The sequence below is a fragment of the Aethalodelphis obliquidens genome, unplaced genomic scaffold, assembly GCF_003676395.1.
Source record: "Aethalodelphis obliquidens isolate GAN/ISIS:26980383/991018 unplaced genomic scaffold, ASM367639v1 scaffold18, whole genome shotgun sequence".
Classification (NCBI taxonomy): domain Eukaryota; kingdom Metazoa; phylum Chordata; class Mammalia; order Artiodactyla; family Delphinidae; genus Aethalodelphis; species Aethalodelphis obliquidens.
The window spans coordinates 13,579,889-13,605,204 of NW_020837962.1; the positions used below are offsets into that span (position 1 = coordinate 13,579,889).

The following is a 25,316-nucleotide window of genomic DNA, read 5'->3' on the forward strand; positions in this document are numbered from 1 at the left end:
GACTTTCCAAACTCAGAAGCAAATAGGTTTATTCTGTATACAGGGTCAGGCCCACAGCCCTGTGGGATCCGCCATGGGATCGGGGTTCACGCTGAGAGTCCAGGTGGGTCCAGCTGGGGTGAGGCTATCTCAACACTCTTCTGGGAAGATGGCACAGTGGCCAAGGCTTCCTCCTCTCGGGGAAAAGCTCGGCCACCAGCACAGAGGGTTTTCCATGTCTGGAGATTCACTTTTGTCTCAGCTTTTTGATGAAGGACACCTCATCCCGATTCCGGATGCCATAACTGAAAGAGAAGTAAAAGCACAGAGCGTCCAATCTACAGAAGGGCACGTTTGTGACTCCTCACCTGAGGCTTGTGCGGGATAACAGAGACCAGGTGGGAAGAGCATGGTGTCCGGGAAGGTGAGCAGGTGGCAAGGGCCATGCACACTCTTAATTCTCTCCTCCTGGTTCTGTGCAGCCCTGAACCGCTGCTGGAGAGGAGCCGCAGGGCCCCTTCCACTGCTTCTCTGTGTCCCGTCCTGGCAGGGAGGCCTCCAGGGAGCTCCTTGCAGGAGGGCCTCAGTCCAAACAGGGACTCTCCTGGTCTCACACATTCCCCAGGAACTGATTTAAGATCCCTCCTTCCCTTACGAGCCTCTGGAGAGGACCCCAGCCGAATGGCAGGGCATGGGGAATCAGAGGGCCACAGACCAGATACTTTCCTGCAGCTCAAGGCATAGCCTGAACTTACTCTCGGAGCTTCCTCTGGTCCTCTGCGAGCTTCTCTCCTGCAGAGGTCAGGTGGTACGTCCTCCACACATAGGACCTGCAAGATGGGAATTCAGTCAACCACGAGCAGGGTGAGCAGGGCAGCTGGGATGCAACTGTGCCTGAGGAGGGCTCAAGGCGCTCAGCTCTGCGGGGCCTGAGGCCACCAGCCTCCTCCTTGGGCTCTTTCCCTGTACCTTGTGTGTACCAGGCCTGAGGCAGGTTCAAGGACGCACTGCTCTCAAAGGGATGCATGGGGTGGCTGGGGGCCAAACCCACGTTGCTAATGAAACGGGTGGCTGTACCAAGACACAGTTAACCGGACACTTGATCCAGAAGGAGACAGAGCTGAGAGCACCCAGGCGAGGAGCTGGCAGCTGCACCATCTGTAACCAGGGAAACCACCTCCAGGCACACCGCAAGTGCCCTAAGGTGTCCTCACGTGAAGATACCCAGCTGCCTGGGTGGGGTGATGTCAGTGAAGAACAGCTGAGGCAGGGCTCGTGGCACAGAAGCACCTGCCCTGGCCGAGGCTTGGGACAGGGAGCTCGTTGCTCCAGGCCACACTCTGGAGCAGAGCCCAGGTGATGAAAAGGCTCATGTCCAGCAAGAGGTCCTGTGAAGTCCAGCTCCTAGGAAGGGCTGCAAGGAGGAGCTGTGGCTGCACTCACCAGCTGATGTGCTGAATGCCCCCTTCGCGCTCCTGCCTGAGCTGCAGGTATCTCTGGATGGCCTTCTTCAGGTCCAGGACTGTGGCGTTCTGGACTACAACCACAGCTGCACAGATGGGAGAAGATCCGTGGTGGGAATCCACAGCCACAGCCTCAGATGGCAGGAGAGGAACCCAGAAGCTTCTTCCTGAGGCTCAAGGCTGGGCAGGGGGAGCTTGTAGCTGCCCCAACAACCCTGGGCACGGCCCTGAGTTTCCACTGACCAGCCCTGCTAACATCTTCTCCCGTGAAGGTTCAGACTGCACGGCCTGAGGGGGAGGGCAGCACTTACGCATAACTTCTCCATCCATCTTGCACACTCGGACTGTCATTGCTTGGCCGTATTCTAGTGCTATTTGGGAATTGACCTCTTCCAAAGTAACCTAGAAAAGACCAAGGCTGGAGGTGGGAGCTCTCTTCACCACCCCAAACAACAAAGAAAAACAGCTGACAGTCTTCAAAAAGTGGTGCCACATTTTTGGGAGGTTCTTGCATATATGTTAGGATTTCCCGGTTTTTCAGCACTTTAATCTCATGTCTTATCCACGTTTTCTATGAAGTGGATGGACGCTCGGGAGAAATGGGCAAGGAGAATGAATCGCCTTGAGGAACAGCCCCTGGCTCCTCCGGGCCAGGTGCTGGGTGGGAGGAGGAACACTGGGCCCCACCTTCCGGCCTGAGAGCCCCCGATCATCAGGATCCAGGGCCTCAGGCAAGGCTGGGGCACCAAAAAACGGTAAAAGATGAACATGTCAATACAACCGTTAACGCAACAGAAGTTAATTTAAAAATTCCACGATGGGCAAAATAACAAGGACTTTAAAACATGAGTGCCAAAACTCACTGAAGATTGAGGAGAAAGGAAAAACCGGTAACAGTGATCTTTTATTTGAAAATATTATTTTGTTTGCCGTAGGCTTTTATAAACCAACTTTGCGTTTTAAAAACACGGATGAAAAGTCATGTGTGTTAACTAGTGGGGGTTTTTGGCGCCCCTTTAAATTCCGCGCCAGAGGTCAGAGCCTCGCTCGCCCCCAGGCCGGGCCGGAGCCTAGACCCTCGTTTACGCCCGGAGACGCCATCCCAAGGCCTCTGGCCGCAGCCCCCATCGACACTCCGGGGTCCGTCCGCGCCCCGACGGCCCCCGGCCCGTGCGCACCTGGATCGGAAGGTCGCAGAGCAGCGGGTCCTGCACCACCATGGCCAGACCCTCCTGGAACACGTCCACCGCCTCGGAGTGCGGCAGCGCCTCCTCCTCGTCCTCCTCGTCTTCCTGCGGCTCCCGCCGCGCCGCGGCCCCCGCCTCCTCCAGGCTGCCTAGCCTCCCGCGGAGCGGCCGCGCGACCGTGGTGCGGCACGCATGCGCGGGGACCGCCGCCGCAGACGCTCCCTCGGGGCGTTGAGGGGCGGGGCTACCTCGAGGACCAATGAGAAGTGAGTTACTGGGAGTCGGCCCGCCGCAGTGCTCCCTGGGAGCGCGAAGTCGGCGTGACTATTGGTGGGCTGGTTGGGGCGGGGAGGCTGCCGGGACCAATGGGAGTTCGGAGCGTCGGAGCGTCGGCGCGCCGGCGCCGAACGGTCGCGAGAGCTGCCGGGAGAACCGGGCTAGTCGCCGCGATGCTGCTTTTCTGCCCGGGCTGCGGGAATGGGCTGATCGTGGAGGAGGGGCAGCGCTGCCACCGCTTCGCCTGCAACACCTGCCCCTATGTGCACAACGTCACCCGCAAGGTGGGCCCCGGCCGGCCGCGCGGCGCGCACAGCGCGGAGGCCGACCCTAACCTTCCCCGCCCATCCTCTGCGCAGATTTCGCGTCCAGCGGGCCCTCTGCCCGCAACGCCAGCCTCTCCGAGGCGCTCCCGCCCGGCACGGGCACTACTCCTGTAGCCTGTGCACGACTTTTCCGCCTGGGTCGCTCTTCTCCCCTAGGTACCCATGTCAGTCGTTGCTCGTGTCTTTGCTTAAAGGATTATTTAAAATTGCAGCCTCTTTCTAAATTTTATGCTCCTTCCCCTAATTTTATTTTTTCCGTAAGACTCATTTGCCTTCCAATACGCCTTGCAATTTACTTATGCGCTTTGTTTATTAATACTAGGGCATAAGCTGTAGGAGGGCAGGGATTTTTCAGTCTTGTTCCCTCTTATGTTCTAGTCTGAACAACTGGAATGTATTGGATGTTCATTACGTGAGTGATGCACACTTTATTACTCTCCCTCGGTAGTGCATCTTTTCTTTTTAGAACACCTTTAATTTTTAGAAGTAGAGCACGTTGGTACTACCTCATTCTTAATGTTTGTATACTATTCCACCGTATAGCTGTGTTGTGGGAGTTTAGAGTCTGAAACTATGCAAAAGGTGACATTTCAAGGACGTCTGGTAAAACTTGGAAAACAGAAAACTCTCTGCCTGGGGAGAGTGGCTGGACTCCTTTTTGGCTTCAGTTGTATTTGGTTCTCTTATCTTGGATTACCAAGTATCTTAGAGGTGTGGGAAAAGAAGAGGGTCACACCTAAGCCATTTTTTTCCTCCTGCTCTGTTGCTTCATCCAATCCTTGCAGAGATCTTCTCACTTCTTTTGGGGACATCCCAATTGCGGATCCTCTAAATTCTGACGGAGCATCCTGCTCTGTGACAGCAGGAACTCTGCTTTCATTTAGTATTCCTCCAGTCTTGTGTTGAAGGAAGGAAGCGAAGGCTGGGGAGACACTTGAGGACAGGTATGGTTTGGTGACCCAGGTTTGTACCGTTCACTTACTTGTAGAGTCTGAAGACCTGCTGTTGTTTATTAGGTAACAAATCGGAAGTATCCAAAGCTGAAAGAAGTTGATGATGTGCTCGGTGGAGCAGCTGCCTGGGAGAATGTTGACTCTACTGCAGGTGAGAGGGAAAACCTTTTCTGTTCCAGAGCTGTGGGTAAGGATGAGGCTGCTGGCTGTGCCACTCTGCGGCAGAGTCTGTGATGTACTTGTGTGAAGTGGGCTTCTAAAACTAGAAAGTGTTTTCTTCTCTAATAATGTATTTATTAGGCAAACAATATTGGCACAAGCTTTGGAGTCCTTCAGACCTGACTTAAGAGTCTCAGGGTGTCCTTGATTTGTCTGGGCTAATCCATAGTCATAGATTGTAAGAGCACCAATGAGCGTTTGGCATATAGCAGGCACTTAGCAGATGTGATTGGAGTAATAAAAAAACAGTTTAAGGATTTTGTTCTAATACAGATTTCTAAAAGTTAATGATACAGAGTATTAAACTGCACTAAACATTCAGTAAAATAAATACTTATTCCAAGTTTTGATTCATTTCTGATAGAGATTAGATGTGACCAAAGAAGGAAGGAGAGCCCTAGACATTACCTGTATTGAGAGGAGGAAGAGCTAGCGCATGATCACTGCTGTATTTTTCCCCCAGGGAACATCCAGATCTGCTATGTTAAAAATCCAGCACTGGCAGAATTTGTCATTAGGAGATGAATTACTTACCAAAATGGTGTTTGAGAGTGTTTGAAGGCATTTCCATCAAAAGCAAGGTTCTCAAATTGAAATCTCAGTGAAAGTAAATACGTGCCTTGGGACACTTTGAAAAGGCGTGGGATGTATGTTGAGATCTTGATAAGAACAGCCTGGACAACTTCTGCCGAGATGGATCCCTAAATTCAAGGGGAAGTGGATTGGTCGTGCGTTGGGATTTCCTTTGGGAAGATGAGAGGGCCTGTCCATTACCAGGTGGTGGAGATGCACTTTTTAGGGGAATTTGCAGGGCATGGACCCTGTAATGCACACGGCAGCCGTGTCACCTTTCACATGGTGTTTCTAGCCAGTCTTCAGCCAGAGTTGAAGAAAAGGGACCCAGGGAAAGGAGAACTGTTTCCAAGATCACAGGTCTCATTCCCTCAGTGTGAGAGCGCAGTGGGAATGATAACGCTGTTGGTAACCTTAAATCTTGGTGCAGGGCACCCTGGGCAAGGGATTCCAGATGAGCTGTCTTTCACGTAACACCTACTTCTAACAAGTGTGTTGGTCACAAGCATCACTTTTTTAAGTAAACGTGGGTCACTTGTTTGTTTTTCTCATTGCCAGAGCCGTGTCCCAAGTGCGAACACCCTCGTGCCTATTTCATGCAGCTTCAGACCCGCTCTGCAGACGAGCCCATGACCACCTTCTACAAGTGCTGCAATGCTCAGTGTGGACATCGCTGGCGGGACTAGGGCCAGGCTGGCCCAGCTGTGTCAGCGTCTGCTTACCGTATTCCCCAGGGTGGATTCCCAGCTGCGAGTGTGGCGGAAAGCTAACCCTTTTAGGGTGGCTGGCCAGGGGCTGAGGAAACGTAGCCCATCTCCCAGTCAGTGGATTAACTCATTAATGTCCAGGAGACTGTGTGTGTGGAGAGGAGTATCCATAACTTTAAGGTCCTGTTCTGCATCTTTTACATTTATTGGGCAGTTGACATTCTCTCACCATCAGCCAACACTCTTAAACATTTACGTTGTTTGCACGACTAATAAAGTAAAACTTAGTAGTTTAGTACATTAGATGTCCCTCAGTATTTAAACTGTTAATTGCAAACTTATTTAATCAAAATTTATTCTGAAAATTTAATTAAAGTTAAAATTCTAATATCACCTTCTCAGTGTTTTAAATGCCTGAAGAAGTAGACATCAAACCCCAAAACAGGATTCCAAAACTGACTACTATACTTAGGGCCAAACTAGTTACAAAATTGTGAGTAACATGGATTTCTATTTCTTTATGATTTATATTCTTTTTTCCTATGATTGCAATAAACTTAATAGGTAGTATTTTTTTTTACACTATACTTTCTGTGTCTATCTTTCTACTCTAAAGAGAAAAAGGACACCCTGGGCTAGCAGGGGACAGGATCTTGGTTATTGATGGATTGGTTTCTTGCTCAGACTTAATTGCTTTTTCAGATCTCTCTCTTTTTTTAGTTTATTGAAGTATAGTTGACTTACAACGCTGTGTTAATTTCTGGTGTACAGCAAAGTGATTCAGTTATGTGTACATGTATTCTTTTTCACATTATTTTTCATTATGGTTTATTACAGGATATTGAATGTAGTTCCCTGTATCTATTCTCTTCATAATGAAGTCTCACTTATGAAATAATGGGACTTAAATTTATGCCTCTGATACAGATTTTTACTTTTTTGAAACTTGTTATCTTTCCAAGAAACTGTTAATCTGTATGGGTCACGTGATGGTTGACCAGGTCCTGAGCTCACTGTGTCCAATTTTTTCTGTTTCAGAGCAGTTTGTGCTGGATTTGCAAATGTGGTTTTATCCTGTGGCTGTTATCTTCAGTGTCTTCTTTCTGTGCCATTAGTTAGTTACGTTTCCTCAGATGCCTGTTCTCGTTTTTGTTGTTGGAGGCAGCGTGGATCAGTGGCGAAGGTCGTGCCCTCTGAAGTCAGCCTGCCTGCCTGTCAAGTTCGTTTCCTCCTGTGTAAAATGGAGATACTAATAGTCTATTTCAGGAGTTTACAACTTTTCCTGTAAAGAGCCAGATAGTAAGTATTTTGGGTTTTGTGGGTCAAGAGTCAAAATCTAGGAAAACAAAGTCTTATAAGGAAATTCAAAATATAATCCTACAATATTTTGTAATGCGAGTCCACTGATGAAAGGAATGGATACCATTTTGCATAATTGAGGTTCAGAGTTAGTGTTCCTCGTCATCAGCGTTGCAAACATGTATCTCATAGTGGTTCAGGCCATGAGAGCAGAGGAAGTTCACTGTTGACATTGCTGATGGATTCAGTAGATGCAGTGTGGTGAGAGATGCAGATGTTTTCCTCAGCATATTTGTAGGTGAATAGTGCAGTGCAGACTCACAGCCTGTGAGCACTTTCTCTCTCTCTTTTTTTTTTAAATTAATTAATTAATTTATTTTTGGCTGTGTTGCGTTGCTGCGCGCGGGCTTTCTCTAGTTGCAGCAAGCGGGGGCTACTCTTCATTGCGGTGCTCGGGCCTCTCATTGCAGTGGCTTCTCTTGTTGTGGAGCACGGGCTCTAGTCGCGCGGGCTTCAGTAGCTGTGGCATGCCGGCTCAGTAGCTGTGGCTCGCGGACTCTAGAGCGCAGGCTCAGTAGTTGTGGTGCACGGGCTTAGTTGCTTCGCGGCACGTGGGATCTTCCCGGACCAGGGCTTGAACCCGTGTCCCCTGCATTGGCAGGCGGATTCTTAACCACTGCGCCACCAGGGAAGTCCAGGAATTCTGTTTTGTGTTGAGATTCGTGCCAGTGACGAGTGCTCGGTCTGGCAACGTCGACCATTGTGGTATCGTTGCGTGATAAACACTGCTCTGCTATCCAGTTTGCTGACAAGATAGTCTGCACTGCCCTGTGCCTTAACAACATGACATTCTGTGCCCACTTTTCTTATTTTGACATGCTGGGTGTGCACTCATAATAAGCAAAAAAAAAAAAAAAAAAAGAATAAAGAGAATGGATACAACCGTATGGTGGCCCTTGAAATGCTGTTAAGGTCACTGCTGAGTTGTGAGCCGGCAGAGCAAGGGCTGGAAGCCCTGTCACCAGTACTTCGCTGTCAGCACATGAGAGCAGCTGCAGATAACACGAGTGGGTGGTATGGCTGTCTTCCAGTGAAGCTGGATGCTGACATCTGAATTTCATAGTAATTCCACATGTCGTATAATTCTTTAAGCTTTTTCCCCCCAACTATTTAAAAATGTATAAACTATCTTAATTAATTAATTAATTTCTGTGAGGCACGGCTTGCAGGGTCTCATTTCCCTGACCAGAGATTGGGACTTTATTTATTTTTCATTTTTTTAAGATTTTTTTGATGTGGACCATTTTTAAAGTCTTTATTGAATTTGTTACAATATTGCTTCTGTTTTATGTTTTGGGTTTTTGGCCGCAAGGCATGTGGGATCTTAGCTCCCCGACCAGGGATCGAACCTGCACCCCCTGCGTTAGAAGGCAAAGCCTTAACCACTGGACTGCCAGGGAAGTCTCCCACAAGGGATTGAACCTGGGCCCACGGCCGTGAAAGCCTTAACCACTGGACTGCCCACAGATTCCTAACCACTGGATTGCCAGGGAATTCTCCGTATAAACTATTTTTAGCTCACAGGTGTTTTTTTTTTGTTTTTTTTTTGCGGTACACGGGCCTCTCACTGTTGCGGTCTCTCCCGCTGCGGAGCACAGGCTCCGGATGCGCAGGCTCAGCGGCCATGGCTCACGGGCCCAGCCGCCCCGCGGCATGTGGGATCCTCCCAGACTGGGGCACGAACCCATGTCCCCTGTACCGGCGGGCGGACTCTCAACCACTGAGCCACCAGGGAAACCCAGCTCACAGGTTTTTTTTTTTAAAGGATGGGGTGGATTTGGCCTGTGGGCTGTAGTTTGCTAACCTCTGGTCTACCTCATAGGGTTGTGAGGATTTATGTAGCTTCACATATAACATCCTTAGGACATGTCTGACCAATGGTGTTTGTTATTGGCTGTTCCTTTCTTTCAAGGGGCTGGATTTCAGCAGGTATTTGGCGACTCTGGTTGTATGGTCTTTTACCCTCCATCTATGGATGTTTTTCTTTTTATCTCCATTTGTTATGGGAGGGGGTGGGGTGTCAGGTTGTGCCGTCAGAACACTTCTGGGCAGAGGCACTGACCTTCTTCCCACATCTAAGTGTCCATGATAACCCACCTTTGTAGCCTTGGTGGTGTCTCCTTGTGGGGTTGTGGTGTGGGTGGTGTGTGGTCTGCTGGTCTCAAGGTAGTAAGTTCTAACCTGACAGAGAGAAGGAAGCTCTTTTGATGGGATACTAGGGAAGGGATGGCACCAGTAAGTATGAAAGTACGTGCTTATAATAGGTAAGATAGGGGCCAAGCTAATTGAAATTGAAATATTAGAAAGAAGTATGATTATGCCCCTGGTCATTCTTAAGGTGTTTCATGGACTTGAGCCTTTGATTCCATCTCTCCATGGGTCCTGGTTTCTCAGACTCCAGAGAAACTGGAAACCAGCTCTGGGGTCTCTAGACTGTGCCTCAGTTGTTTTGATGCACAGAATACAGATATGCACACTCACACCTAAACGTAGGCACAAGGACACACTGAAATGTGACCTTATTTGGTGCCCCAAAGAACACATAGCCAATAAGTGTATGAAAAGATGCTTATCTTCACTGATAATCAAGTGCAAATTAAGACAACATTGAAATGTCTTTGCCTATCAGATTGACAAAGATTTTTTTTTTTTAGATTGACAAAGATTTAAAAGACTGATAATGTATACAGTTGGTGAGGGCTACAGGCTTTCTTACACATCTAGTGGGAGTAGAAGTTGGTACATTTTCGGGGGGCCACTTGGCAATATCTATCCGTATTTTACAACGGTCAACCTTAGACACAACAGTTCCACACCTAGCCATTTTTAAAAAAAATAAATTTATCTATTTATTTATTTTTGGCTGCATTGGGTCTTCGTTGCTGCACGCGGGCTTTCTCTAGTTATGGCGAGCAGGGGCTACTCTTCATTGCGGTGCACGGGCTTCTCATTGTGGTGGCTTCTTTTGTTGCAGAGCACAGGCACCAGGCACGCGGGCTTCAGTAGTTTGGCACGTGGGCTCAGTAGTTGTGGCTCGCGGGCTCTAGAGCACAGGCTCAGTAGTTGTGCCTGGGCTTAGTTGCTCCGCGGCATGTGGGATCTTCCCAGAGCAGGGCTCAAACCCGTGTCCCCTGCATTGACAGGTGGATTCTTAACCACTGTGCCACCAGGGAAGCCCCCTAGCCATTTTTTGTATAGTACTCATCCTGGTGATTAAAGATCCAGGCCTGGAATTGTTCACAACCTTCATTTAATTTCTTAAAAGTTTATTTATTTATTTTTGGCTGCCTTGGGTCTTTGTTGCAGCATGCAGGCTTTCTCTACTTGCGGTGCGCGGGGGCTACTCCTCGTTACAGTGCCCAGGCTTCTCACTGCAGTGACTTCTCTTGTTGCGGAGCATGGGCTCTAGGCACCCAGGCTCAGTAGTTGTGGCTCACTGGCTGTAGAGCACAGGCTCAGTAGTTGTGGGCCAAGCATGGGCTTAGTTGCTTTGTGGCATGTGGGATCCTCCCAGACCACAGCTCGAACCCATGTCCCCTGCATTGACAGGCGGATTCTTAACCAGTGCACCACCAGGGAAGTCCCTACCTTCATTTAGAATAGCATGTAGCATATATATATCTGAAACTAATATGATAACGTCAGTTATATATATGACAATTAAATTGAAATAGCATATGTAGGTAACAATCCAAATGTCCATCAGCAGGATTATTAACCATGGCCTGCACCACCAGTAAAGGCGTGAGGTAGGTTTTTATGTAGTTCCCTAGAAAGATTTTGAAAAGAGCCAGAGCAGCAAGGAGGCCGCAAAGCTCAGAGTGAGGAACGAGGCCATTAAATGTGCATTTGTTGGGGCTTAGACGTGGTCTGGAGGGGCTTGTGCTTGACTTCATACAGGGGCTGCCTCTCCGAGGTCAAAGGGGACTCCCATTTTTTATTTCCTTCCTGAACTGAGACTGCAGTACTTTTATGTTTAACACCCCCTCCACCCACCCCAGTGCTCACGGATCGCCTGAGCTGCACCTCCCGGAAAGCCTAGGAAAGGAGACCTGCTCTGTGCCTGGTCAGGGTTCTCACGTCCCGGCGCTAATTTAATATATCTCACTGGTGTTTCTTGAGAGGAACATGGTGGACAGTCATCCGCCAATCAGTGGATGGGTCACCAAAGTCCACGTTCAGCAACTTTTCTGTTCCTGAGGAGTGAAAGGTAGGATTTATGATTGGGGTGATGGTCGCCTGTCATCCCCACTTGGGACAGCTGCTCGGCTCTGCGCTCGTGGTTTCAGTTGTGGGTGGCCTATGTCAGCCTGCCGTGAGAGGCTTACGTCACCGGGCGGTGCAGTTATCTCCTGAATCAGGCTGAGGGACTTGCTGCAGATGCAGGGGTGGTAGGGCGACAAGTCACCTCCAGGGCTGCAGGGTTGGGGGCCAGTCAGACTTGCCATGGGACCTAGCAGATGCGTCTGGGAAGGTGAGTCTGTAATCTGGGCTTCTCAACCACTCAGGTCAGCGTGAACTTTGTGGGACAGAGAGGCTGGTGGCCTGCCATCCCAGGCCCCAGGAAGAGCCTGGGGACCACACTTGGACGAGAAGGGCGGAGGGCGTTTGGGCGGCCACCCTCATCTTACCGCCTTTGATGTCCTGGCCTCGGGCATCTCCCAGAGACAGCAGGATTGCAGTGGTGATCACAGGATGCTGGGCTGCCATTCCCAGGCCTGTAGGGGTCATGGGTGCCTCTGGGCAGAAAGAAGGGCTCTGAGCTTGTCAGGCAGTTTGTAGGTCCTGACCTTTGTGGGGACAAGTGAGCGGGAGTTCTGGGGCCAGGTGGTCTCAGCCATGACAACCACAAGTGGAGCTGAGGCCCAGTCCTGAGTTTGGTAAAGCCCCTTCTCTCCACGGCACCTTTGGGGGGCTTTAGGACAGAAGAGGAGCTGCGAGTCTGTGGACTCCCCTTGGAGCTGTGGACGAGGCAGTGGGTGAGGGTGGGATTCTGGGAGGGTTACTCAGCTAAGCGAGGGAGGGGAGTAGAGTGTTCTGCTTGAATAATGTTTCAGAGCCCCCAGGGGACCTAAGGCGTTAACACTGTCTACCCCAGGCAAGGGCGGGCCTGTGGGGAGGTTCAGGATGTGCTTCTTCAACAGTGAGGGGCTGGGTGCAGGGGATGCAGCATAAATCAGACAGGTTCTTGCCCTGGAGGAGCCAGATGCAGGGGCGATGCCGGCTGAGCCTCGCTGCCAGGGCTGCAGGGGCAGCACGGGAAGAGCAGGGGCATCGTTTCCCCCCATTTAGCCCCAGGCCTGTGTCAGTGTCCTTCCAGCCCGTGCCCATAGCCACTACCTGCCCTGTCCCCGCCCCTGTCCTAAGCAGGCTGGGCCTGGCTCAGGGGTGTCTGCTCTGGCTGGGGAGACAGCCAGGGGACTCGGGGGCTTCATGAAGGCTCATCACGCAGAAGGCAGCCGGGCAGAGGGGACAGTGAGGGCTCGTCCTGAGGGCCCTCAGGTCCTCTCTGTGCTCCTCCGACTTCCATCTTTGGACCTCCTCCTCCCTCTGCTCTGGGCTCCGCCCTCTGTGCCCCTGTCCACCCGAGGCCGCCCCTGGCTCAAGCCTGGCCTTTCCACATCTCCCGGACATCCACCCCACTGAGGCGGGCGCCCGTCCAGCTCAGCTCTCTAGGAAGGCAGGTGGCAAGTGCGCCGTGGAGCCTCCTCCCTCTTCTGCCCTCTGCGCCTTCTCCGCGCTCTCCCCAGCTGGCCTTGACCTCTTCTGCTCCCTGCCCTTCCCCAGCATGGTTGGCACCACCATGGGAAGCAGAGTCCTCCAGCACTTCTGCCCCACAGCATCAGGTCCGAGGGTGCTGGAGTCGCCCACCTGCGCACGTGGGGCCCAGAGCAGGAGCCGCCTGCTCCCATTTCCAGCCTCATTTCCTGGCTAGTCCCCGCCTCCCCCAGGTTCCAGCTGCTTCTGGGGAGCCAGGACCTGGATTTCTTCCTCCTGCCCCAGCAGAGAGGACAGTGGTGGATAAGCGGCAGCCTCCATTTCACCCCCCTCTGTGTCTGCCAGCTTCTGGGGTGGGCAGGGAGAGTAACAGGGTACCCCTCGCTCCCCATTAAAAATACAGACTCTGTGAAAGGGGACAGAAAGTGGGTGCGGTAATTGCCATGAAGCCAGTCCGGAGGGCGTGCTGCGATGCACCAGCCCCATGACAGAGGCCTGCTCTGGCCGGGCAGTTCGCCTGGCAGCAGGTGAGCGCTCAGGGGAGCGGGGGGCTGAGTCCTTCTGGAGACCTGGCCCTGGGCTGGCAGCGTCTGTGGGCCCCGAGGCAGGGGTCCAGTGCACGGCGGCCCATGCCTTCATGTTGGGCCGGGAAACCAGGGCAGGCAAGCTGTGGGGACCAGTGGTCATTTGGGCCAGAACTTGACCCAGAGGCCAGGGAGGAGATGGGGTCCTGAGAAGGGGCCAGAGTGGTTGTGTGCTGAAGGTCCTGATGGAAAGGGACAGTGCTGGGTGGACATGTCAGCCAGGCTCCCAGCAGGATGGGAGGTATAGTGGGCGGCTCTGCCCAAGGGCCCAGATTCTGGGTCCCATCCTCCTGCCATCACAGCCGTCCCGTGACCTGGTCTTGTCTGAGCTGTGATTAGGCCTCCCTGGGGCCATCCCAGTGCCTCTTCCAGGACCAGGGAGTAGTCAGGTGGGGTTTCTGCCCCACCTGGCCCGGTGTCTGTTGCCAAGGATGGGGGCAGCCCTGCCTCAGTGTCGAGGCTCCCTGAGGAGAGAGACTGATGCCCCGGGGTGGGGGAAGCTCACAGGCTTGCGTGGGAGCTGGTGGGGCAAGTGCCCAAGCCAGGTGACCAGTGCCCCCAATCCTGCAAGTCTGGTGTCACTGGTCCTCAGCCTCCTCGTCCATAGGAGGGTGGTGGCCCTGCTCGGCTCACTATGTTTGGACAGAATCGTTGTGCAGAGGAAAAGCAGGGACCCTCCCCCTAGATGGCCGAGTTGCCGTGTGCCCTGCCCACCTCTCCCCAGGGTGGGCCTGGCCTGCTACTTCGCACGAGTGTCCCGTGTGGGTCCTGTCCTCCCCACGCTTGCCCCTGGGGCCGGCTGAGCTTGGAGCGCCCCAGTCCACGCTCCTGAGTCAGCCTGTGGCCGTGCCGGTCCAAGTCTCACAGATGCAGGTGTCCCTCCACCGCTGGGGCAGTGGCCATCCCCACCGTGGCCTGGGTCAGCTCTTAGGCAGGCAGTGGTGGCTGTGCCTGAGCCGCCCCCATCCTGGTGCTCCCTCTGATCCTGTCCTCGTGCGCCCTGAGAGCCAGCTGCTGCCAGGCTGCCTGTCTCCATCCAGTGGCCGCTGCAGCCTCTCCTGCTGTGGCTGGTTGTAGCAGGTGATGCTTCAGTCTAGGGAAGGGTGGGGTCTTCTTGACTGTTGGCCTTGACAGGGGTCCATCCTGTGGGTCCACAGAGAGGCTGCAGGGGGCGGGGTGGGAGGGTGTCTGCTACCGAGTGAGTGTGTGCGGGCTCCTGGAGTGCTTCCGTGCTGCGGTCTGTGCATGTCTGCTTCTCTTCTGCTTCCTTATCACTCATCAGGCTTGCATAACCAGGCTGGTCCTGCTTCCTGCAGAGGAGCTATCAGTGTACCATCTGGAGCTGCAAATGGGGTGACAGGGTGTTAGCGGCCTGTTCACCCCCAGGCGCTTCCCGGCACCCAGCCTCTGTCTCCAGGGATCCTGGGGCTGACACCCCTGCACTGAGAGCCCTGCTCCCGGGGGCGCTGTCCTCTGCAGGGCACCTGGGGACAGGCGTGTGACAGACAGCATGTGGGAGGTGTTGGCTGTCGCATGGACACCCCGCTGCCATCCTCCTCCACTTTCCTGGGGCAGAGCACCAGGATGGGAGCAGCTAGCGGTGTGACCCTGGGGTCCGCTCCCTTGTCAGTGATCAGGGACTGTCCCCCACCTCACGTGGCTCTGGAGGGAATTCGCGTGGGTGATGCGCCTCACACAGTCGGCCCAGGTGTGGGACCAGGGGGTCCAGCAGAGCTTCCCTGTGGTTGTTGTCCGCGACCCCATTCCCCCAACCGTGCCTCCCCTGTGGGAGGGGACCTGGGCCCAGGGAGGCGCCCGCTGGGCAGACCTGGACACGTGGCTGAGTCAGAGTCCAGTGACCCCGGGAGGCCTGAGCTGGAGGTTCTTGCCGGTGCTGCTTGGACAGCGGTGCTCAGCCTCCTTCACGGGACAGGGTGAGGGTGTAGGTGGTGACCCACTCGGAGTGCCCCTCACGGGAGCACCCACTGGGGCACTCCACACACAGCCCCTCAGCCCAGCCTCTTCCAGGTTGGACATTGCAGAGCGAGGTCCTGATGCAAGAGGTGGGCACCTGGCTCCTGACCTGCACCTGCATCTGCGCCTGGGTCGGCTTGGGCGTCTCTGTCCCAGGGGACAGAGGAGGTAAGGACTGGCACTGTGTGTGTGGGGGGTGCTGTGGGGGCAGAGCTGGGGACAGGGGTGCCCCCGTCAGGCTCCACGGGGAAGGGTTGGGTTTGGGCTGTGCGGGACCTGTCTTCCTGAGATCAGCCTGGGCTTCAGCCCCACCCAGGTTGCACGCTCAGAGCCCATCCCCTCGGGGTCTCCCAGCCTTGCCCGCGGTAACTTCTCCTGGGCTCGTTCTCTGGGGCCTGCCTGTCCGAGGGGTCAGCTGCCACGCCCTCCCCCTCCCCCAGCCCTGCCCTGAAGCAGCCACTGTGGGCTTGCAAGGGTCACTGTTCCCAGGGCCTGGGACTTTCACGTGCCACACCAACAACATCCTCAGGATTGACTGCCACTGGTCTGCCCCAGAGCTGGGCCAGGGGGCCGGCCCCTGGCTGCTCTTCACCAGGTGAGGCCGGAGGGCAGGGGGTAGAGGGCAGGGGTGGGGGTAGGGAGCCGGGCTGGTGCAGTGGCCCTTTGGTGCCGACACGTGCCCTTTCCAGCAACCACGCTCCAGGCAGCAAGCACAGGTGCGTCTTCCGGGCCAGCGTGTGCACAGTGGAGCTGCCACCCGAGGAGGTGCTCGTGCCTTCTGACAACTTCACCATCACCTTCCACCGTCACGTCTCTGGGAAGGAGCAGGTCAGCCTGGTGGATCCACAGTACCTGCCCCGGAGACATGGTGAGGCCTGGGCCAGTGCGTTGTCCGGGAGCATCCTGGCTACATCACCCCCCACGGCCCATTCAGTGCTCCCGGTCCCTGCTGACGGATTCAGGGCTAGCATCAGGCAGGGCCGCCGGGGACGGGGAGGGTTTTGGAGGAGGATGAAGGTGCAAGGCTTTGAGTTGGGGCAGGAGCTGCAATTTGAGTCACTTGCGATCTACTTCAGTCACAGCAGGAAGGACTTCAGTAAGACACTAGGAAGAACTTCCAGCAGCAGCTTAGATCTGAAACTCACCTTGTCTGGCTGCAGAGGCTGGAGGAAGTCACTGCTGTCTTGTCCCACCTGGGGCTTCTCTGGACCAGTTTTCCAGTGAGGCCTCTGCTCTGAGAAGGCCTTGGCCACGTGCCCCGTCCTTCCTGGGAATCTTTGCGATCCCCAGTCCTGGGCATGCTGGCCCGCACACCGTTACACAGCTTCATTCTGTTTCAGTGAAGCTGGACCCTCCCTCAGACTTGCTGAGCAACATCACTTCTGACCACTGTGTCCTGACCTGGAGCATCAATCCTGCCTTGGAGCCGCTGGCCTCACTTCTCAGCTACGAGCTGGCCTTCAAGAGGCAGGAGGAGACCTGGGAGGTAAGGCTGGGTCTGCCTACCGTGGGGGCCTCTCCTGGGAGCAGCAGCCAGGGTCACTCCTCATCCCATCTAGGGTGGTGTCACCTTGGAATTGTGAGGAGGGAAGTGACCAGAGACAAGGGTAAGTGAGTGCAGGTGTGGTGAGTGTGCCTGTGTGTACGTGTGAGCGTTCACAGGGCGTGCCTATGTGGATGAGTGTGCATGCACGTGGATGCATGTAAGTGTGTGGACACGTGTAAGTGTGCCCACGTGTGTGTGTACACGTCCTCGAGGGCTGATGGGCCCAGTCTCACCCCCAGCACCTCCTAACTGTTCACCCCACAGCGGGCTCGGCACAAGGATCACATCGTTGGGGTGACCTGGCTGAAACTTGAAGCCACTGAATTGGACCCTGGTTCCACCTATGAGGCCCGGCTGCGTGTCCAGATGGCCACACCAGAGGACGCGGTGGCGGAGGAGGAGCGCTATGAGGGCCCATGGAGTGACTGGAGCCAGCCCGCCCGCTTCCACTCCCCCCAGAGACAAGGTGGGCGCTGCTGCCTTCAGGGGCCTGGGTGGGGCCTCCCCGCCCTCTCGCGTCCCACCCCTTACCCCTCCTGGGACCCCCTCCCTCGTGGCCCAGTTGACTGCCTTCCCCTGGAGGTCTGTGTGAAGGGGAAACACCTGCCAAGTGCTGGGCCTCCCAGGGAGCTGCAGCTCCCGGTCTCCTTGGAGCGAGTGTGGCCCCAGCTGCACAGCAGGCTGGTGCTGCTGTCTCTGGAGCCCGGGCAGGGCCTCGTCTGCTTAGGGGGCTGGGCTGACTCTTGTGCACAGAGGTACTGGAAAGGATCTCGGACCCTGGTGATCTTATGGATGGGAAAGGCAAGGCCCAGGGGTGCGTGATTCACCCAGAGTACTCTCGGAGGCGCGACATAAACCTTCCATTTTGGCCTGAGGCGCCCATCCAGGTGCTTTTGCCAGGTGAGTTTGGAGGAACACAGCCCTGGGCCCTTCCTGCTATAGGTCTCCTGGTCCCAGCTTTGGGGCAGCGCGACAGCACCCTGGTCTCTGTGTCCATCTTTCTCCTGCTGACCAGCCTGACCTACCTGCTGTTCAAGCTATCACCCAGGTCTGTAGCCAAGGAGTGTGTGTGGGAGTGTGTGCATGTAAGTGAATGTGTTATTGTACATGTGGGTGTGAGAATTTGTATGTGCATGAGCGTGTGTGTGCGTTTGTGGGTGTGGGGTAGGCGGTGCATTGAGGGCCCAAACCCGCACCCCCTCCTACAACGCTCCTGGGTGGGGAGGGGTTTTCAGGCCTCTGACCCGGACCAGTGGGGATGTCCCCAGTTGCCAGGTGCATGTGGGTGGTGGGCAGTGTGGCCCAAAAGAGCTCTGGAGGGACCCTAAGTCCCTGGGGCCGAGTCGCCTGAGGCCCTTGTCTCCTGCCTCTGGAGGTGCTTGGCACTGGCTCATTTGCACAGTGGTTTTATGCAGACAGTGTTGGGCATCTGGTTTTCACGGGGCCCTGTTTCCCGCCCTGATGGGTGCCACGGACAACCAGATGAACAAAAAAGCCCTCCTGAAACAAGCCATCACACATGGGGCCTCGTCCCGCAGGAGACCGGCCAGGCGTGGACGGGTAGCAGAGAGGATGAGAGGAGGTTGGACAGAGGCAGCCAGGGTGAGGGAGGGACGGGTTGCTGGGCAGGGCCCGATGGGTGGCCAAGAAGACCAGGGAGGGCTCAGGCTTGCCCTCGGGTCCCAGGAGAGCGCCTGAAGCCTGGTCACGTGGGATGGGATCTGGTTTATGTTTTGAGAATGGAGTTTTGTGGTACAAGTGAGGAGGAGGACCTGCGGGGTGGCCAGGGGTGGGGTCCAAAGGGAGGCAATTGTGTGTGAGCTGGTGGGAGAGGCAGAGCTGGAGCAAAGTGCAGGGAGTGACAGGGTCTCAGGATGGGAAAGTGAGAGGACGTTGGGTGGATGCGATGTGACTCGTGGCCCCTGATGCCACCCTGGGGTGGGGAATCGGGACAGGCCCCCAGGGAGGCTGGCGAGGTTGATCTGGACTTGCTGGTTCAGAGTCTGGGGCGCCGTTCTCAGGGGAGGAGCAGTGGGTCTTGGGCGGGTAGATCTGGTGCTCGGGGAGAAGTCTGATGGGGTTCCCGGAAGTGCTGTCTCCCCCTCCGGCTGAAGACACAGCTGGTCACCCCCACCCCTGAACCCGCCATCACCACTCACCTTAAAGGGACCCCTGTCTTGGTATAAATCAGTTCTGTGGGGTCATTAGCGAGGGGGCCGCAGGTGCCAGGTGTCAGGCCTGGACCCAACGAGAGGAGAGGGCGACAGCAGCACTGACAGGGCAGGGCTGGTCCCTGCTGCTTGGAAGGAGCCGCGTTCCTGGCAGTGACCTCCTGGAGTTGGGCCTCTGACTACTGTCTCCTGACCTCAGGATGAAGACAGCCTTGTACCAGGACGTGCCGTCCCCAGGCCCGTTCTTCCAGTCCCTGTACAGTGTGCACAACGGGGACTTTCAGGTTCGTGACCCGGTGGGCCTGGGGTGCCCAGATGTCTGGACCGCCCAGGATGTGGGCTCTGGGTGAGGTTGGGCGCCTCTGTCAGTGCTTTGAGCTTTTTTGCTATATATAGTGGTATATATAGTATATAGGTAGTATACGTACGCACTGTGACTCAAAGGGGCCAAAGACAAATTAGCTTTATTCTCTATTGCCGAGTTCTTTTTCTTCTCGTGTCTCTGATTCCATTGCTGATGGGAAAAAATGTCAAGTTTCTCATGACATTATCTCTGCCTCTTCTGGTTTGCAGCAGCCCTTGGAGGTAAATGGTCAGTTTAAGGTGCCAGCTCAGGGGGCTGTGTGCACCTGAAGGCATCTGTGTCTTGTGCTGCCCCTGGGGCCCTCCCTGGTCCCTGGGCTACTCTGGTGGCCATCATGGAGTGCCTGGCCCCTCCCGGCCCCTGGGGTAGCGATGAGTTGACCCTACACCACCCCCCCATCGTGGTGCCCTGGTGGGCTCTCACAGGCTGTGACGCTGAGAACAGCCTGGAGGCCCCGTTGGACCCTCCCTGCTGGCCTGGTAGTTCCTGCTCCACAGGCAGGAGGAGGGGAGGAGGAGCTCCAATGGGTGGTCTCTGGTCCCCACCCTCTCGGGCTCCTCACTTTGGGCAGAGGATGGAGGTGGTGCTGCCCAGGTCCTCCCACACCGGCTTTGCGTGGCTGCCTTCCGCCTGGCTCTTTTCTCTCTTAACAGGGAGTCTAGTTTTCAAGCTTGTCATCCAAAAATATAATTTGAAGCTTAAAGCCGAACGCTTTGTCAGGGCTGCATGGGGAGTAAATGTTCTGATGCCTGCACTCATCTTCTGGGCTGCAGGCACCCAGCCCCTTCTCTGTAGAACCATAGCACCTGTCAGGGCTTAGTTAGCCCTTTGGGAGGTGGTCTGGAGCCACGGGCTGGCTCTCCGGGGGCAGGACGATGATGGAAGGTGTGGTGTGTGGTGCACTCGATGGAGACTCCTGGTCCCACCTAGGAAACAGCTTCCTTTTTTTTTTTTTTTAAATTCTTTTCCATTATGGTTTATCATAGGATATTGAATATAGTTCCCTGTGCTATACAGTAGGACCTTGTTGTTTATCCATCCTATACACACTAGTTTGCATCTACTAACCCCAAACTCCCAGTTCATCCCACCCCCACCCCCTTGACAACCACAAGCCTGTTATCTATGTATGTGGGTCTCTTTCTGTTTTGTAGATAAGTTCATTTGTGTCATATTTTAGATTCCACATGTAAGTGATATCATATGGTATTTGTCTTTCTCTTTCTGACTCACCTCACTTAGTATGATAATCTCTAGTTGCATCCATGTTGCTGCAAATGGCATTATTTCATTCTTTTTTATGGCTGAGTAGTATTCCATTGTATGTATGTACCACATCTTCTTTATCCATTCATCTGTTGATGGACATTTAGGTTGTTTCCATGTCTTGGCTATTGTGAATTGTGCTGCTATGAACATGGGGGTGCACGTATCTTTTTGCATTAGAATTTTGTCTGGATGTATGCCCAGGAGTGGGATTGCTGGGTCATATGGTAGCTCTATTTTTAAATTTTTTAAGAAACATCCATACTGTTTTCCATAGTGGCTGCACCAACTTACAGTCCCACCAACAGTAAAGGATGGTTCCCTTTTCTCCACACCCTCTCCAGCATTTGTTATTTGTAGAGTTTTTAGTGATGGCCATTCTGACTGGTGTGAGGTGGTAGCTCATTGTAGTTTGTTTTTTTTTTTTTTTGCGGTACGCAGGCCTCTCACTGTTGTGGCCTCTCCCGTTGCGGAGCACAGGCTCCGGACGCGCAGGCTCAGCGGCCATGGCTCACGGGCCCAGCCGCTCCACGGCATGTGGGATCTTCCCGGACCGGGGCACGAACCCGTGTCCCCTGCATCGGCAGGCGGACTCTCAACCACTGCGCCACCAGGGAAGCCCACTCATTGTAGTTTTGATTTGCATTTCTCTAATAATTAGTGATGCTGATCTTTTCACGTGCCTCTTGGCCATTTGTATTTCTTCTTTGGAGAAATGCCTATTTAGGTCTTCTGCCCATTTTTCGATTGGATTTCTTTTTGTTATTGAGTTGTATGAACTGTTTGTATATTTTGGAAATTAAGCCCTCGTCAGTCGCATCATTTGCAAATATTTTCTCCCATTCTGTAGGTTGTCTTTTCGTTTTGTTTATGGTTTCCTTTGCTGTGCAAAAGCTTATAAGTTTGATTAGGTCCCATTTGTTTATTTTGTTTTTATTTCTGTTGCCTTGGGAGACCAACCTGTGAAAACACTGGTATGATTTATGTCAGAGAATGTTTTGCCTGTGCTCTTTTCTAGGAGTTTTATGGTGTCCTGTCTTATGCTGAAGTCTTTAAGCCATTTTGAGTTTATTTTTGTGTATGGTGTGAGGGTGTGTTCTAACGTCATTGATTTACATGCAGGAACATCTTCCTTTTGGAGGTAGTGGGCCTCCTGTGGCCCCACAGAGGGTCCAGGTCTGCTGGCCTTGGCCCCAAGGTGCCAGGCCCAACAGCACCTCCTGTGTGTGCGTGCATGCGTGCGTGTAGTGGGGTTTGGGTGAGGGTGCCTGGGCTCTGCAGCTGCTGGCAGTGTGTGAGGCAGCAGTGTCTTCAGCCCTGTCACCATCTGTACCCTGGTTCAGGCCTCTGTGAGCACAGGCCTGTGCTGGGAGCCAGGGGAGGGTCCTGAAGGGAATGGGGGTTCTGTGTTGAGGCTGGGCTGGCCCTTGGGGGGAAGACAGAATGTTCTGGGCACAGGTGCTCTTGGTCTCTGGGAGTGGATTTCTGGAGAGCTTCCTGGAGGAGGGGAGGCTGCTCCCACAGTGAGTCCTGAACACACTGCCTGAGGCCTTCCCTCCTCTCGGTGCTCTGTTCCAGACCTGGATAGGGGCCCACAGAGCTGGTCCAGAGCCAAGCCCGGACTGCACAGGCCCCGCACGAGGAGCCTGGGAGACCCGTGTCCGGGAGGCCATCGCTTTGCTCACCTATGACCCGGTGGACGTGGGGCCGTTAGCGGGCCTGGAGGAGGAGGGGAGCACTGGCACCGGCCTCCCAGCAGATGCGCTGCCCACAGGATGTGTGGAGGAGGGGGGGCCGCTGCCCGCCTACCTGCCACAGGAGGCCTGGCCCCCCGCAGGCCCTACCAGTCTGGCTCCCCCGCAGTCCCAGGGCAACAGCAGCGACTACTGTGCCCTGGGCTGCTCCAGGTGGGGCTGCCCCTCCACCTTCACAGGAAGCGCGCAGAGCTCTGAGCCCGATGCTGCCTTGGCCTGTGGCCCTTTCTGTGACCAGCAGAGCCTGGATGCCCGGCCAGGAGGTAACTGTGCAGGCGTTGGTCACAGTCAGAGGCAGGACGCTGGTGGATGGGCCGCATGAGGCTCTCCTGCTCTCGGCAGACCGTGGGCTCCGTCCCCACAGTGCTGCAGCACGTCCATCCTGGGGAACATGAAGCAAAGTCCCTGGAGCCAACACTTGACTGGCACTGGACCTGCGGAGGGCCACCCATGCAGCGGTCACATGTCCGGTCCGGGTGGAGGCAGGAGGCTCTCCCCTCCTCCCCTCCCTCTGCATCTGTCGGGAGGGGGCTCTGCCCTCAGCATCCTGCCATCCTGGCCCCCCGTCCACCACTTCCCTCCCCGCTTCCTGGCTTAACCCCAGGGCCCACAGCCAGTTCTGCCCTCAGTCCCTTAAAGGGCCAGCCTGGGCCCCGTGGACCCAGGTGAGACACCGTGACCAGGCCTAGTGTCCTGTTTCTGTGCCTTCCTGAGGTCTCTCCCCTACTGAGATTAAAAGGGACATAGCAGCTGTTTCAAACTGCTGTTGGCTGGGAGAGGGGCCCAGATGACATAGGAAGGGTGGCGTCTGGCTATTCCTGGGCTTTCTGGGCTCCACGAATAGCAGGGGGAGGCTCAGCGACCAACTCCAGGGAGGCCGCCTCCCCGCCCCTCCTTGTCGGCCCCCGGGGCTGAGTGCTGTGGCCAGAGTAACCACCCAGCAGTGGTCTTGGCCTCTGAAGGGCCCTGCTTCTACCCCCACCCCCGTGGTCTGGAGAGAGGGGGACAGAGCAGAGGGCGCCTGTGTCCGTCCCTTAGGGCTGCCATAACGAAGTCCCACAAACTAGGTGGCTTAGAAGGCACCAGGGAGGATCTGATTCAGGGTTCCCTGCACCTCTGGTAGTTTCTGGCTTGGGACAGCGCAGCTCCAGTCCTCACAAGGTGTTTTCCCTCTGTGTGTTCCTGTCCAAAGCCCCTCTTTTTATACCAATGTAATCATAGTGGATTAGGGCCAACCTGAATAACTTTATTTTGGCTGGATTATCTGTAAAGACCCTATTTCCATATATGGTCATGTTCACATGTACTGGGGGTTAGGACTTCAACATATGAATTTCTGGGCAGTGCCCCTGCCAGCCATGTCCACCTCTCTGCTGGCCTGAAGGCGCCGTGGTCCCTCCCAGGGCAGCCCCGTCACTCTTACTTGGGGCCTCAGGCAGGAGACCCTATCCCGCCGCCGGGCTGCGGGACTTGGGTCTGGTGCTGGGATCCTCCACCCAGTGAGGGCTGGACCAAGACTGTCCTGGCGTTGGAGGTGCTGAAGTACTGAATGTGGGATAGATGGAGGTTTGTCTCCCTGGGTGCTGAACCAGAGGGGGCACCTCTCTGGGGGTCCAGGGTCCCCTGCAGCCTGAGCAGAGAGGAGCACATGGCAGCCCCAGGCCCCCGAAGGCAAAGGTCCCCTCTGTGTGCCTGTGGAGCCCTGAGGTTTTGCGGGGGCCGCAGCAGAGCCAGATCCTGGTCAGCAGGGATGAAGAGGACCCCGCATGTATCTTCAGTATCCAGAGAGCGGAGGGGTGTAGATGGAAATGAGGCACAGGCGCCATCCGCTCTAACCAAGGGTAAAAATACCAGCGTGACTCCACTTCCTGGAGCCTGTGTATATGACAGCAGCTGCATGGCTCCTGTGGCTTCACGTGGACTTGGGCCCCCATGGGATTCCACACCCAACGGGGACAGTGTTCGTTTGACTAACACACTCGGTCCTGGTGGCGCCTGAGTGAGGAGCTACTCAGAGACCGGTGGTTGTAGGTGAGCTGCGCCCGCCCCTCAGGACACAGGCCTGGCAGTACCTGAGCCAGGTGCCTGCATGTCGTGGGGCTTAGAAAATGCTAATTTCCACTTATCCGACGAGACGACCCTTGGAAACTGCACGCTGAGATCACAACGTTTGAAAGACCCCGTGAGCCCTGGTGAGGGGTCGCTGATCCCCAGGTATCTAGGAAGGAGTCAGAGAAGGTGGCCTGGGACTCGATGAGGAAGCTGCTGGTGGAGGAGCTGAGTGCACGGTGTGGCTGGAGCACAAAGGTCCAAAATGTAGCTGGACCGGGGAAGACCTTGGAGGCCAGGCCAGGGCAGGGTGAGGGGAGCAAACTTACCCTGCTCAGGGGAGGCTGCGGGACGCTTTCTCTTTCTTTGGCTTTTGATGAGGTGAAGTTTACATAGTACGAAAGTAACCATTTTAAAGTGTACAATTCAGTGACATTTAGTACGTCTGTAATATTTGCAACTATCACCTCTATCTAGTTCCAAAACATTTTCACCCTCCAAAGGGAAATCCCCTGCCCCTTAAGCGGTCACTCTCCTCCCCACCCTCCCTCTGACCTCTCGCCACTACGAGTCCACTTTCTGTCTCTGGATTTACCTACTGTGGATATTTCATATAAATGGAGTCATATAATGCATGGCCTTTCGTGTTCATTTTTTTCTCCTAGCATAGTGTTTTTTTTTTAAAATAAATTTATTTATTTAATTTATTTATTATTTTTGGCTGTGTTGGGTCTTTGTTGCTGCACGCGAGCTTTCTCTAGTTGCGGCAAGCGGGGGCTACTCTTTGTTGCTGCGCGCTATTGTAATTTTTTTTTTTTCATTTCGAATTCCAATTTGTCCCCTACATC

General features: G+C 54.6%; 3 protein-coding genes and 1 long non-coding RNA gene across 5 annotated transcripts; 3 read left to right on the forward strand and 1 right to left on the reverse strand.

The window, feature by feature from the left end:
• Positions 1-12: 12 nt before the first annotated feature.
• SNRNP25 (small nuclear ribonucleoprotein U11/U12 subunit 25) lies at positions 13-2,807 on the reverse strand. Its single transcript, XM_027118077.1, has 5 exons — positions 2,621-2,807; positions 1,754-1,844; positions 1,423-1,528; positions 735-809; positions 13-284 (listed from the first exon to the last, which is right to left on the reverse strand). Exons 1-5 carry the CDS (start codon positions 2,660-2,662, stop codon positions 227-229), a joined length of 372 nt encoding a protein of 123 aa, XP_026973878.1. The 5' UTR covers positions 2,663-2,807; the 3' UTR covers positions 13-226.
• LOC113626435 (uncharacterized) lies at positions 258-2,424 on the forward strand. The gene is made up of 2 exons (XR_003435145.1): positions 258-377; positions 462-2,424. It is a non-coding gene; the product is annotated as an uncharacterized LOC113626435 (long non-coding RNA).
• A 198-nt stretch (positions 2,808-3,005) lies between the features above and the next one.
• POLR3K (RNA polymerase III subunit K) lies at positions 3,006-6,267 on the forward strand. Its single transcript, XM_027118076.1, has 3 exons — positions 3,006-3,189; positions 4,248-4,335; positions 5,535-6,267. The coding sequence occupies exons 1-3, from the start codon at positions 3,079-3,081 to the stop codon at positions 5,660-5,662; spliced, it is 327 nt and encodes a 108-aa protein (XP_026973877.1). The 5' UTR covers positions 3,006-3,078; the 3' UTR covers positions 5,663-6,267.
• A 4,267-nt stretch (positions 6,268-10,534) lies between these two features.
• Positions 10,535-24,957, forward strand: LOC113626430 (interleukin-9 receptor-like). 2 transcript variants are annotated; one of them, XM_027118066.1, is made up of 9 exons: positions 10,535-13,287; positions 15,373-15,486; positions 15,759-15,913; positions 16,008-16,186; positions 16,664-16,804; positions 17,129-17,330; positions 17,618-17,912; positions 19,235-19,319; positions 22,244-24,957. In XM_027118066.1, exons 1-9 carry the CDS (start codon positions 13,232-13,234, stop codon positions 22,739-22,741), a joined length of 1,725 nt encoding a protein of 574 aa, XP_026973867.1. In that variant the 5' UTR covers positions 10,535-13,231; the 3' UTR covers positions 22,742-24,957. The 2 variants fall into 2 exon arrangements, with proteins under 2 accessions (XP_026973867.1, XP_026973866.1); XM_027118065.1 differs by having other exon boundaries at positions 15,848-15,913; positions 16,479-16,804.
• The last annotated feature ends 359 nt before the right edge of the window (positions 24,958-25,316 follow it).

What these genes read in the sequence shown, in the direction of transcription:
- LOC113626430 (XM_027118065.1), top strand. Translation starts at nt 13,232, where the DNA reads ATGCACCAGCCCCATGACAGAGGCCTGCTCTGGCCGGGCAGTTCGCCT. An exon ending in GGCAGTTCGCCTGGCAGCAG is followed by an intron (nt 13,288 to 15,372) that starts GTGAGCGCTCAG and finishes AGCCTCTTCCAG; the next exon opens with GTTGGACATTGCAGAGCGAG. An exon ending in GTACCTGCCCCGGAGACATG is followed by an intron (nt 16,187 to 16,478) that starts GTGAGGCCTGGG and finishes GTCTGGCTGCAG; the next exon opens with AGGCTGGAGGAAGTCACTGC.
- POLR3K (XM_027118076.1), top strand. Translation starts at nt 3,079, where the DNA reads ATGCTGCTTTTCTGCCCGGGCTGCGGGAATGGGCTGATCGTGGAGGAG. An exon ending in TGCACAACGTCACCCGCAAG is followed by an intron (nt 3,190 to 4,247) that starts GTGGGCCCCGGC and finishes GTTGTTTATTAG; the next exon opens with GTAACAAATCGGAAGTATCC. An exon ending in GAATGTTGACTCTACTGCAG is followed by an intron (nt 4,336 to 5,534) that starts GTGAGAGGGAAA and finishes TCTCATTGCCAG; the next exon opens with AGCCGTGTCCCAAGTGCGAA.
- SNRNP25 (XM_027118077.1), bottom strand. Translation starts at nt 2,662, where the DNA reads ATGGTGGTGCAGGACCCGCTGCTCTGCGACCTTCCGATCCAG. An exon ending in TCTGCGACCTTCCGATCCAG is followed by an intron (nt 1,845 to 2,620) that starts GTGCGCACGGGC and finishes GGTCTTTTCTAG; the next exon opens with GTTACTTTGGAAGAGGTCAA. An exon ending in GACCAGAGGAAGCTCCGAGA is followed by an intron (nt 285 to 734) that starts GTAAGTTCAGGC and finishes CTTCTCTTTCAG; the next exon opens with TTATGGCATCCGGAATCGGG.